This window comes from Bison bison, unplaced genomic scaffold (genome assembly GCF_000754665.1).
Source record: "Bison bison bison isolate TAMUID 2011002044 unplaced genomic scaffold, Bison_UMD1.0 scf7180017864486, whole genome shotgun sequence".
NCBI classification, from domain to species: domain Eukaryota; kingdom Metazoa; phylum Chordata; class Mammalia; order Artiodactyla; family Bovidae; genus Bison; species Bison bison.
Window position 1 is genome coordinate 6,744,521 of NW_011495046.1, and position 12,315 is coordinate 6,756,835.

At 49.4% G+C, this 12,315-nt stretch overlaps 1 protein-coding gene across 4 annotated transcripts in view; it reads left to right on the forward strand.

Annotated features, from left to right (window-relative positions):
• UXS1 (UDP-glucuronate decarboxylase 1) overlaps positions 1-8,397 on the forward strand; it is a 43,715-nt gene extending 35,318 nt beyond the window's left edge. For 2 of the 4 annotated variants that reach the window (XR_827289.1, XR_827288.1), the window contains 4 exons: positions 2,162-2,222; positions 3,831-3,886; positions 5,568-5,671; positions 7,571-8,397. Coding sequence is in view for 2 of the 4 variants with exons in the window: in XM_010863003.1 (XP_010861305.1) it covers positions 2,162-2,226; positions 3,818-3,886; positions 5,568-5,671; positions 7,571-7,702 (370 nt within the window). In the remaining 2 variants the exon portion in view is untranslated. Of the gene's footprint in view, positions 1-2,161; positions 2,227-3,817; positions 3,887-5,567; positions 5,672-7,570 lie in introns of all 4 variants that reach the window. The other 2 variants (XM_010863003.1, XM_010863004.1) reach the window with 1 other exon arrangement.
• The last annotated feature ends 3,918 nt before the right edge of the window (positions 8,398-12,315 follow it).

Consider the following 12,315-nt stretch of genomic DNA (forward strand, 5'->3'; position numbering starts at 1 on the left):
CACATAAAACCTCCCCCACCAGCCCCATCACGCCCCCCAGCCTCCCCCAGCCATACCACCTCATGGAATATTCCAGAGTCTGTGCAGTAAACAAGACATCAATCAAAACACATTCTTATTTCAAAGGCATCAATCAGATATGAAATCACTTAAAGTAGCCTCTCAGATGCTTTTTTTTTTGCTGATTGTTAAAGTCTTTTAAGCATCACATGATACATGGGTTGCGTTCTGTCCCAAGCAGGACAGGACGCACCTTGCTGCCTGCCCTGCACAGTCCATGTGCCCCTCACCAGACACCAACGTGCAGCCTGAGAGACCTTGATGTGGTCACTGGAGTGTTGCTGGGGACCCTCTGGGCAGAATGTCTCTTCATGGGCCTGTGCTATCTGCTGGTCTTGCTTCCATGGTCACTGGGCCCTGATACATGAGGCTCCCCCAAACTTGGGGAACGAGCTTTCCTGGCCTCCACTCTACCTTGTTCAAGGCTCGGCCAAGATGGTCAGCTCACCAGGGCTAGGCTGTTTTAAATAAGCTGGTTTATAGACACTGAGATTCTTCTACTTCACAGTTACTAATCAAAATGCACACTGTGGGGGCCTTGCATTGCGGAACTAAGTTACCCATTTCCAAAATCCATGGTTGCCCAGGAGCAGCATGGCACAGTCTCTGGGTGACTGTTGGGATCTCAGGGTGGCCTGTGCGCCGATGTCCTGTCCTGTCTGTGACTGGTCCTCTCATAGGCAGATTGCATCCTCACCCACAGACGCAATGCAGTGTTGTCTTAAAAAGTAGCTTTGTCAAAATGACACTTTAAAAGAACTTCAGGTTAAATGGGTATGATCTATGCAACTCTGACCTTAGAAGTGGAAGGTCTGTTGCACAAAAGATGCATGCCCCATCTCCACCTCCTCCGAATGATTACATGATGCTGTCACCTTCCAGCTTAGTATGGGGACCCCCCATTCAGTGTTAAAAACTCATGGATGCTACTGAACAGGAGCTTTCAGTGTCATTCAAAACAGGCAGAGACGTGTGTCATCAGAGGGGGAGTTGGGATGTGCTCATTACCGCCATAGTGATGGAGGGGCCTGTGTTCGTTTCTAGGAGAGAGGAAACATCCTGGGTCACCGAGTGTTTATCTGCATCTGTGCTTGATCTGCAAGAGCAGAGTGGACTTCAGGCATGTTCCCAAAACACCCATTGGTTGTAAACAAGATCCTAGAAAACAGTGTTTGCTAAATAGCAACCCCCCCACCCCAATTTTTTTTTTTCCCCCTCAATGCAAAGGAGAGGAAACACTAAGATCCTTTTTCAGAGGTGAGCACAGCAACGTGCTCCTTGCTGGTTGTGATGGAGGAGGAAAGAGAGTTTCCCAGCGGCCACGTGTGCAGAACCCCGGCAACCTCGACAGAAACAGCTGGGGGAATGCCTTAGCCCGTGCTTACGTAGCACTGAGGTGTCATTTTTACAAGTTACTTTTTTTTTCTTGACAGAACCACCCTTTAATGGTTCTATAAATAAGAACCAAACCTTGGTTAGGGCAAGTTTGCCTCCTCACAGTCCCCATCATGGCCCAGTTGCTCACAGTCCATTGGCAGCATCTAGACACCCCGACAGTTCCCTCTGGGAGCCACAGGCTCTGGGGGGAGGTAAGGCCCAGAGGGCCAGGGAACTCATTTTAACGCTTGGGGTTATCTGCTTTATCTGACTTGTTAGTATAGGACTCACATACTGGAGTTCTTTTTTTTTTTTTGCAGGGGAGCTTAGTTTTTTAAAAACCATCTGCTTTTCCGTATGGGCCAACTACCTGGGTTCATGTTAAACATCGTCTTTCCTCAGAAACTTGCATAAACACCATCTCTTCTGAATGTGTGTCTACTTTTACTTTTTAATTGTTGAACAGTTTCAGAAATACACAGCGTAGGGAACTCAGCCCCATCTCTCAGCTCCCATCCTGTCCAGTCGTCTGTCTACACCTGCCCACAGAAGGCAGCTCCCCAACACCACCTTGTCTCCTAGAATACTTGAGCATCCTCCATGCCCTCTAGCGTGCAGGATTTTATTCTGATGTCCCATCTCTCCTCCCGGGAGGTGGCTGATGTCTGATGCACCACACCTGTGGGCATCAGCGGGCACCTGAGCGGCCTCCCCTCTTTTCCAGTGACCTGGTGAATGGCCTTGTGGCACTCATGAACAGCAACGTCAGCAGCCCCGTCAACCTGGTGAGTCCATCCCCACCACCCACTGCCTGCTTAGCAGTCCGGTTCCTATTGTGGTTCACTTGCTGTCAGCAAGCTTAGCCCATGAACCTGTTTGCCACTTAACCAGCACTAGAGGAAAAATCACAGAACAGATTGAAACAGGAGTCCGCCAAGATGTAAGGTGTCTGCAAAGGATGGATGAACCGCATAGTAAACACTAACCTGACTCCATCCACCTGGAGGCTAGGTCTCAGAGCTCGCAAAGTCTGCTGGTAGTGGGGGTGTTTGTATGTCTTTTCTCCATCGTATATCGTGCAGTTTTGTTGTCCAGTCGTTCAGTCGTGTCTGACTCTGTGACCCCATGGCTGTGCATGCCAGGCTTCCCTGTCGTTCACTGTCTCCCGGAGTTTGCTCAAACTCATGTCCGTTGAGTCGGTGATGTCATCCAACCATGTCCTCCTCTGTCATCCCCTTCTTCTCCTGCAGCTAGTCATTATAAAGCTCGCTTTCCAGGGACATAGAAAGTAAAGGATTAGGACTGTTTCCCTCCCTTGCCAGGGCTGCAGGTGGCCCAGACCCACCTTGGGCAGCTCTGTGTCTGGCTTCCTGTAGCCCCCGGCACTCCTGGCAGGGTTGGGAGGTGGTTTATCCTGCTGTCTTCTCCAGCCTTTCGCCCCTTATGCTGGAGGACACACTTCTCTGCAGAGCAGCTTGTTGTTTTTGGTTCTTGCTGGCAGAAAACTCTCCATATATTTATGGTACAACCTTGGGCTTCCCCAGTGGCTCAGTGGTAAAGAACCTGCCTGCTAATGCAGGAGATGCTGGTTCGATCCCTGATTCGGAAATGTCCCCTAGAGAAGGAAATGACAACCCACTCCAGCATTCTTGCCTGCAGAATCCCGTGGACAGAGGAGCCTGGGCGGCTGCAGTCCAGGATTCGCAGAGTCGGACATGAGTTAGCAGTTAAACAAAAACAACCCTGCCTGCCTCTGTCATCATCTTGCTTCAGAGGAAATTAGGAGATTGAGAACAAAGAGTACTTAGGACATTCAGTTGCCAGACTTCATGGTGGTCTCTCATGATGGGATGAGCAGGACTGGAAAGGGAAGGGGCTGAGGCTGCTAGAAGGTGTAGGGGAGGAAGAGAAGGAGAAAATGGTTTTCCTCAAACCCCCCAGAAGTCAGCTATCCTTCAACCACGTCCTGTCTCTCCTGTTGGCTGCCCGCAGCCCACATCTCTGAATACATTTCGTTTCTGTCGGGCTTTGTGTCTGAGCTCAGGGGTCTTCACTACCGAGGTGGTGAGCATGGTGCCCCATTGGGGTATCGAGTGTCCCGGGGGAGCCTGCTGGCAGAACCAGGCTTTCCTGCCCAGCAACACTGCGGTTACAGAACCTTTGCTCCTGGACATCATCCTGTACCTGGACCAGGGGATGTGTCCCCATTAGCTGCCCCCGACCAAGGCCAAGGCGGGGACAGGCATAGTGCAGCCCCCAGCCGTGCTGTGCCTCCTGCGGAACCCTCATGGAGGTGGGCGTCCAGTGACTTCGTGAGCCTCCAAGCACTCCGGGGGACGTGGGTGGTGGCGTCCTGTTGCATCGACACTGCTAACCAGAGACCCTCTCCTCAGGGGAACCCGAGAACACACCATCCTAGAATTTGCTCAGCTCATCAAAAACCTCGTTGGTGAGTAGAACAGGGGCAGGGGCCTCGCTGAGCGAAGCTGGCCTGTCGGTTAGTAACACCTTGTCTGGACAGTGCATGGTTAACACTCGCTGACTGAATTGGATGGGAAGCAGAACTGGGTCAGGAGCGCCCCACTGTTTTGAGATGCTTTAAGTAATGGAAAGATGAAGGGGAAGGGGCTGGCTTGGGTCCCTGTGGTGACATCAGGTCTTTGCACAGCGGGAACGTCCAGTTGTCCCTGGTGCCTGAGATGTGACGTGGTTAGCAGTTCTCCACCGGTGACCACTGTCTGGTGCCACATGCTGGCCATGACGAGCACAGGACTTCAGGAAGCAAGAGGGCAATGCTGACCTGTGTGCTTCTGACAGAGTCTGGTGGCCAGCTTTAGGTTCCGTATGCAGTCCTGGCCATCCTGGCCGCCCTGGCCGAGGGGGCAGGTGGTGTGGACACTGGGAGTGGCTCCAGAGAGGGTGTGCTCTTAAGCCACAAGCAGTTTGTGTATTTCCAGCTGTCCGTGAGCTGCTGGTGTCCACGGGCTGTTCCCTTTGTCACAGGTGTCCTGGGGCTCCCAGGAGCCTGTCTCAGGAATGTCTGCTTCCCACGGTCGATCAGGAAATCAGAGTTTCAGACACAACCAGATTGGAATGAGTTTGGCTAAATTGCGTGAGCAAGATGTGGGCCTGTCCAGACCCCCACTTTAGCCAGCTGCAGTGCCTGGGGTGGTCTGTCCTGGCACCGAGCTGTCAGCTACCAGCCTGGACAGTCGGACAGGACAGGGGATAGTCTTCCTCAGACAGAAATCTCAGCAGCCTCTGTTTACATTCTTCCCCGGCGTCTCCACTGGGGGTCTGTCCACCTTTCCCCAGTGGGGAAGCTCACCTTGGACCCTGGGCCTTGGCACCCCGAGTGAGGCCTTTCGACCAGCAGCTTCATCACCATCTTGTGAGAAATGCAGACCCACAGACCTGCCCGCATGTCCCAGAGTGGAGTCTGCATGTGACCAGATCCTCAGGGTCGTGCTCACGCTGAAGTGGAGAAGTTTGTGTAAATCCCAGGAGGACGGCTGTGTGACACACAGCCCCAAACACCAGTGGCTTCAGACAGCAGCTGTTTTATTCACTCCAGATCCTGGAGTGGGGCCTCCCTCTGCAGGCCTGGCCAGAGGTCACTGGGATGTCTTCATTCCGCTGACTGGCAGGGTGTGGGCCCAGCAAGGAAGCTGGACCAGCCAGGCTTCCATCCTTCTGCATGTGGTCTGTCCAGGGTGGCTGGACATCGTTGTGTAGGCTCAGGGTGGCTCTTGTAGGGTGTCGGTGGCCAGGCCTATGTAAGGTGTTGACCAGGGCTGGCCCACATTCACTCCCCTGCATGCTGTTCGTTAGGCGGCCTGACTGCAGGTGAGGGGCTCTGGTAGGGTGTTCATGCCTGGAGGATGGCTCACTGGGGCATCTGCGGTGTGGGCAATGGGCGCAAGGCCATGTTGGCTGAGGGTGGTGGTCAGCGTGGGGCCTGCCCACTCACCCACCTCAGGGTGGCTCAGGCCTGTGGAGCCAGAGCGAGGGGACTAGGACATATCACACCGTCTGCATCTGTGTTCCTGTGCAGGTGGGACTTGACGCTCATGTATAAAAATCACACCTCAGTGGTTCCTGATTCTGTTTTTTTTTTTTCTTAAATTCAGGCAGTGGGAGTGAAATTCAGTTTCTTTCTGAAGCCCAGGATGACCCCCAGAAAAGGAAACCAGACATCAAGAAAGCAAAGCTGATGCTGGGGTGGGAGCCAGTGGTAAGAGGGGTTCGGGACTATCGCCGCCCCTGGAGAAGGCCTTTCCCCATGTTTATCCTTCACGGGTACTGCCGAGTGGGGCAGCCCTGGCAGGGTCCTCTCCAGGCCTATGTCCTTCCTCCTCCATTACGGGTTGTGACCTGGACTCTTGGGGCATCTGCCATCGAGGGTCTCTTTTCGCTGGCTTCACTTGGAAAGCCGCACTGAGGGGGCGACGGTGCAGGCTTAGAACTGAGTAACCCTGCAGGGTCTGGCCGTCCATTCAGCCAGGGTGTCATGGGTGAGGAGAGCCAACCTTGGTGTCCATTACCTGTCTGACCTCATCCCAACTGGCCCCCACGCAGGCCAAGCAGGGTGGGTGAGTGAGAAGCCGAAGCCTGCAAACTGCAGACCTCCCAGCTTTTCCCGTCCTCTTAAAGGCTTTCAGCCTCCCAGTGTGGCTCCCCAAGCCAGGAATGCTGTCCCCTGGACCTGGTGTCCCCAGGTTCCAGAGGCTGACTCCCGGCCCCAGGGCATGGGGCCCCCTCAACCATCCCCCCTGAGATGAGGGTCCCCCAGGCTGACTGCCTACCTCCTGAGGCATGGGTCCCCTATCCCCCTGGCTGACTGGCCCAACCGGACTGACTGTATACCCTGTGGGCTAAATGCCCCTTTCTGTGATGAAGGTCCCACAGTCCCCAGGCTGACAGCCTACCACCCTGCAGCCTGGGTCCTCTCCGGGCTGACTGCCCCTTCCTGGGATAAGAATCCCTGTCCCCCCACCCTGGGAATGACTGCCCCCCTTCTGGGACCTGGGTCCCCCACCCCTCTTGGGGATGACTGCTCCCTTCCTTGGGCAAAAGTCTCCTTCCCACCCCAGGGCAAAGCTCTCCTTGTCTCCTCCTGGTAGACTGCCCCTCTCCCTGGGACATGGGTTGTCCCCCCGGGACTCAGTGCCCCATCTCCGAGGTGTGCGTACCTCCAGGCTGACTGCCTCCCTCCTCGGGCGAAGGTCCCCGTGTCCTCCCACGCTGACTGCCCCTCTCTTGGGGCATGGTCCCTCATCTCTCCTGGTTCACTGAGTCTACCTGGGGTGTGGGTCCCTTCTCCCCCTAAGCTGACTGGCCCCCTTAGGGCTGTGGTCCCTCTATCCCCCAGGCTGACTGTCCTACCAGGACTCACTGCTCTCCTTTCTGGGCCTGGGTCCCTCTCCCCATCCCCTTTCCCCCCAGTTGACTGCCCCCCTCCTGGTTGTGAGTCCTCTCTGGGCTGACTGGTCCTCTCCTTGGGACCTGGGTTCTCCCCAGACTCACTGCCCCGACCTGGAGCGTGGGTTCATCTGTCCCTGCCGGGTTGGTTGCCCCCCTCCCTGGGGGTGGGTCCCTTGCCCCTTGAACTGCCCTCCTCCTGGGGCAAGGGTCCCCCGTTCCCCGGGCTGACTGTCCTCCAGGTGGGTTGCCCTTGGGCTGCTGCTTTCCTGTCCTTTGTGGTGTCTGCATGACGTGGGCACCTGCTGTGATTCCTGCTCCGTGCTTGCTCTGGCGGCCTCCACATTATGAGGCTGCCCAGTTGTCCCAGGTCCCTGTGCGGAGGGTGAAGACTCCCCGGGGTTGAAGGTGCAATGGTTTCGATTCCCTGGGAGTGACAGAGCAGAGGGTGTCAGGTCCCTCGAGGGGTGGGTGATGATGCAGAGGCTTTTGGGTCCCACGGGGGTGATGACAGAGCAGAGGGTGTCAGGTCCCCAGGGGTGAAGGTCCAAAGGGTGGGTGTCCCCAGGAGAGTCAGGTGTGTGGCTCTTACCTGGCTGCCTTCCTGAGCACCTTCCTCCGTGGAGACTTCTGAGAAGAAGGGAGCACCGTGCTGGTCTAGTGCACCATACAGGCGGGGGCTGCCCCTCATCCTCACCCTCTCTTTAAACAGGTCCCACTGGAGGAAGGGTTAAACAAAGCCATCCACTACTTCCGGAAAGAACTCGAGTACCAGGCAAATAATCAGTACATCCCCAAACCAAAGCCGGCAAGGATAAAAAAAGGACGGACACGCCATAACTGAAAACCTCGCCTTTCGGGACCATAGATGCCCTTTTTCAGACTTGACAGTGTATTTTTTTTTTTTTTTAAAGAAAGACTAACTAAAACAGGTGTCATGAAGAAAAAAACTGGAATTCATACTGAAGCTTGCTTTAAGAAATGGATGTGCCTAAAAACTCCCCTAAAAAACTGCAGATTTTGCCTTGCACTTTTTAAAATCTTTTTATGTAAAATAGCGTCGATGCATCTCTGCATATTTTCAAGTTTTTTATCTTGCTGTGAGAGCCTATGTCGTGACTGTCGTCGACAGTTTTATTTACTGGTTTCTTTGTGAAGCTGAAAAGGAACATTAAAAGAGGTGAAAATGCCGATTTATTTATGAAGTGGGTACTTATAAATGAGACGTTATTCTATGCATAGAGGAGAAAAAGCAGACCGGCAGTAATGTCGGGGGTGGCATACTGCATTAATTCTCAGGCAGAGAAAAGAATTCTGCTCGAGAGCTTTGTGATGTTTCTTCTAATGCAGAATTTTTCCAAGGTCTAGTTTTTAGTTGCAAACTTGACTTTGAAATGTTTCTGTTGGTTATCACGATCAAGGATATTTGAAATCACTACTGTGTCGTGCTGCATATGGGGTTGGGGTGGGTGGGACAAAATTAATATTCTTGGTTAACAAGTGGTTAAATATGCTATTTTAATAAAATATTGAAACTCATACTCTGGTTTATCTTCAGACTATATAAATCTTCTGCCTTTTACTAATTTTTCTAAGAGGAACAATTCTGAGTGTGTACCCAATTTTTTGAGGTCTTGCTCTTCCAAGGCTAAAAAAAAAAAAAAAATTAAGCTCACTTTAACAGTTTCTACTTTGCATGGTGCATCTTTGAACGTTAAGAAAAATATTAGAGAATTTAATTTTAAAGATCGAATGGCTACAAAAAATGGTGAATTTGATTTTAAAGAAAGTTCTGTAAACATCCAGGTTGGTATAATATGTAACTTGTTGCATGGATGTGAGCTGAAACTGTGCACACAGTGTTCTCTGCTGTGTGTACCCAAGGTTAGCATCATTGTGTCGCCTTCTCTGGGAGCACAGACCAGATGGAAAAAAGGAAGTGCCATTACCGACCTGTGCTGTAGAAACTGAGAACTTCCGCTTTCACTAAGAATTCTTTCAAAGTTTAGTGTTAGGTTTTTCTAAGTTCCTCTTACAACAAATGGAAGAACATGTAGGGAGTTAAAGCAACACATTTTTGAGTCAGTTGGCACTGCCTGGTGGTGACATATCCCACACGGACACCAAAGGGATCAGAGCATGACGCAGGGGGCACTGTGCTTGTTTCCATACTTACCAGGGTGACCTAGGCTTGTCTGTCCTTCAGAATCTCCTGGGGTGTACTTTTTAATCAGACCTGTTTTTCCAGTCAGAATCTCTGGGCTCACTCCAGGGAAGCTGTGGTTTTGTTGTATTTGTCGTGCAGAGTAGGAGTGTTCTGGTGTGAGAGGGAGAGGGCTGAGGATAGCTTCTTATATTCAGTTGTCATTATTTTGGCCTGAACCGAGTGACACACCACTTTGAGGGAACTACTGGTAGTGCCCAGGGTCACCAGGGAAAGCACACAGACATGGAGTCCATGGCGTTTGGCTGTGTAGTGTGTTTGGGAGAACCCCAAAGCCCCAGGCTCCAGAATTCTCACCTTCCTTATTGCTAATATCTAGAATTCTCGGAGGTTAATTCCTTCAACTTTCTTCCCCATGATTTTCATGGAATATGTTCAAAGAACAAGGGACAGAAAAGGGGAGCTGAAAAAAATGTTCCAAGAAAAAGGGCTGACAGTTTCCTGACTTTGGCAAAGCCATGTAAAGGCTCAGATTCAAAATGCTGATAAGCATAAGATAAAACCAAAGGAGTCCACACCAAGACCTCACAGTAAGACTCAAAACTAGAGCTGGAGGAAAAGAACCTAAAAATGGGCCAGACAGAAGACTCGTTTCCTCCTGGTGGTGATGTCTTAACACAGAATGGCAGCAAGTTCCTCAGAAACCAGGGGGCCTGGAAGTGAATGGCACATTTCTCGTGGACTGAAAGAACTGTCATTCCAGAATTCTAATGAAAATATCCTTCAGAAAGGGAGGGGAAATTGAGACATTCTCAGAAGTAAAACAGAAGTTTTCACCAGCAGACCTACCCTAGAAGTATGACTAAAGAAAAGCTCTCTAAACAGGAAGGAAATAATAATGGAACCTCGAGACATCAGAAAGGAAGAGCATGGAAAGTAAAAACATGGGTAAATGGAATAGGTTTTCTTTCTCTTCTCAAGTTTTCTGAGACCTTTGATGGTTGAAGCAAAAATTGTAGCAGTTTTGTGGTTTTCAATGTATGGAGACACAAAAGACCCCAAATAGCCAGAGCAATCTTGAGAAAGAAAAATGAAGCTGGAGGAACCAGGCGCTCTGACTTCACACTATGTATACTACAAAGCTACAAAGTAATCAAAACAGTATGGTACTGGCACAACAGCAGAAATATAAATCAATGGAACAGGAGAAAAAGCCCAGAAGTAAACCCATGCACCTATGGTCAGTTAATCTATGACAAATGAGGCAAGAATGGACAGTGAAGAGTCTCTTCAATAAACGGTGCTGGAAAAACAGGACAGCTATATGTAAAAAAAATGAAACTATAATACTCTTTAACACACACAAAAAAAACCTCAAAATGGATTAAAGATCTAAATGTGACACGGGGTATTGATAAAACTCTTAGAGGAAAACATAGGCAAAACACTCTGACATAAATTGCAACAGTATCTTTTTTGATCCCTCTCCTAGAGTAATGGAAATAACAAAACTAAATAAATGGAACCTAATTAAATTCAAAAGCTCTGCACAGCAAAGGAAACCATAAACAAGATGAAAAGACATCCAACAGAATGCCAGAAACTTTGCAAATGATGTAATTGACAAAGGATTAATCTCCAAATTTTACAAACAGCTCATGTGGCTCAAAAAAATAAAAATTTAGGCAAAAGACTTGAAAGTTGCTCAGTCATGTCAACTCTTTGCACCCCATGGACTGTAGCCACCAGCCTCCTCTGTCCATGGAATTCTCCAGGTCAGAATACTGGAGTGGGTTGCCATTTCCTTCTCCAGGGGATCTTCCCAACCCAGGGATTGAACCCAGGTCTCCCACACTGTAGGTGAATTACTGTCTGAGCCACCAGAGAAGCCCCATCCAAAAAGAGGCAGAAGACCTGAGGAGACATTTTTCCACGAAGACGTACTTAGGGCCAACGGGCACATGAAAAGATGCCCAACACTGCTAATTATTAGAGAAATGTGAATAAAAACTGCAATGTATCACCTCACGTCAATCAGAATGGCTGTCATGAAAAAGTCTGCAAATAATATGAACTCCATACACAAAAATAAGCTCAGAATTATTAAAGACCTAAATGTGAGACCAAACACTATAAAACTTCTAGAGGAAAATATAGGCAGAACACTCTGACATTAATCACAGCAACATCTTTTTCGATCCATCTCATAGAAAAATAAATCAATGGGACCTACATAAATGCTTTTGCCCAGCAAAGGAGATAATAAAACGTCTACAGATTAGGAGGAAATACTTGCAAATGATATGACTGAAAAAGGATTAGTCTCCAGAATTTACAAACAGCTCATGATGCTTAACATCATCAAAACGACCCACTCAAAAATGGGCAGAAAACCTAAAGAGACATTTCTCCAAAGAGGACATACAGAGGGCCATGAGGCTCATGAAAAGGTGTTCGACATCACTAATTACTGGAGAAATGCAAATAAAACTGCAATAAGATAGTACCTCACACCAGCCAGAATGGCTATCATCAAAAAATCCACAAATAAATGCTGGAGAAGACGGGAACCCTCCTACACTGTTGATGAGAACGCAAATTGGTGCAGCCACTATGGAGAATAGTATGGCGGTTCTGTAGAAAACTAAAAATAGAGCTAACATACCCTGCAGTTCCACTCCTGGGATATGTCCAGAGAAAAACATGATCCGAAAGGATACACATACCCCAGTGTTCATTACAGCACTGTTTACATTAGCCAAGACATGGAAGCAGCCTAAATGTCCATCAACAGAGGAATGGATAAAGATGTGGTACATACATACAATGGAATATTACTCAGCCATTAAAAGAATGAAATAATGCTATTTGCAGCAACATGGATGGACCTAGAGAGAGTCATACTGAGTGAAGTAAGTACAGAAGGAGGAATATTGTATGACATCTCATATTTAGAACCTAAAAAGAGGTGATACAAATGAGCTTATTTATAAAACAGAAAGACTCACAGACTTGGAAATTAATGGTTGCTGCAGGGGAAGGGTGGGGGAAGAGATAGGGAGTTTGAGATGGACATGTGCACATTGCTGTATTTAAAGTGGATAACCAACAAGGATCTACTGTACAGCACAGGGAACTCAGCTCAGTGTTATGTGGCAGCCTGGATTGCAGGGGAGTTTGCAGGAGAATCAATACATGTATATGTATGGCTGAGTCCCTTTGCTGTTCACCTGAAGCTATCACAACACTGTTAATCAGCTATACCCCAATACAAAGTAAAAAGTTTAAAGTTT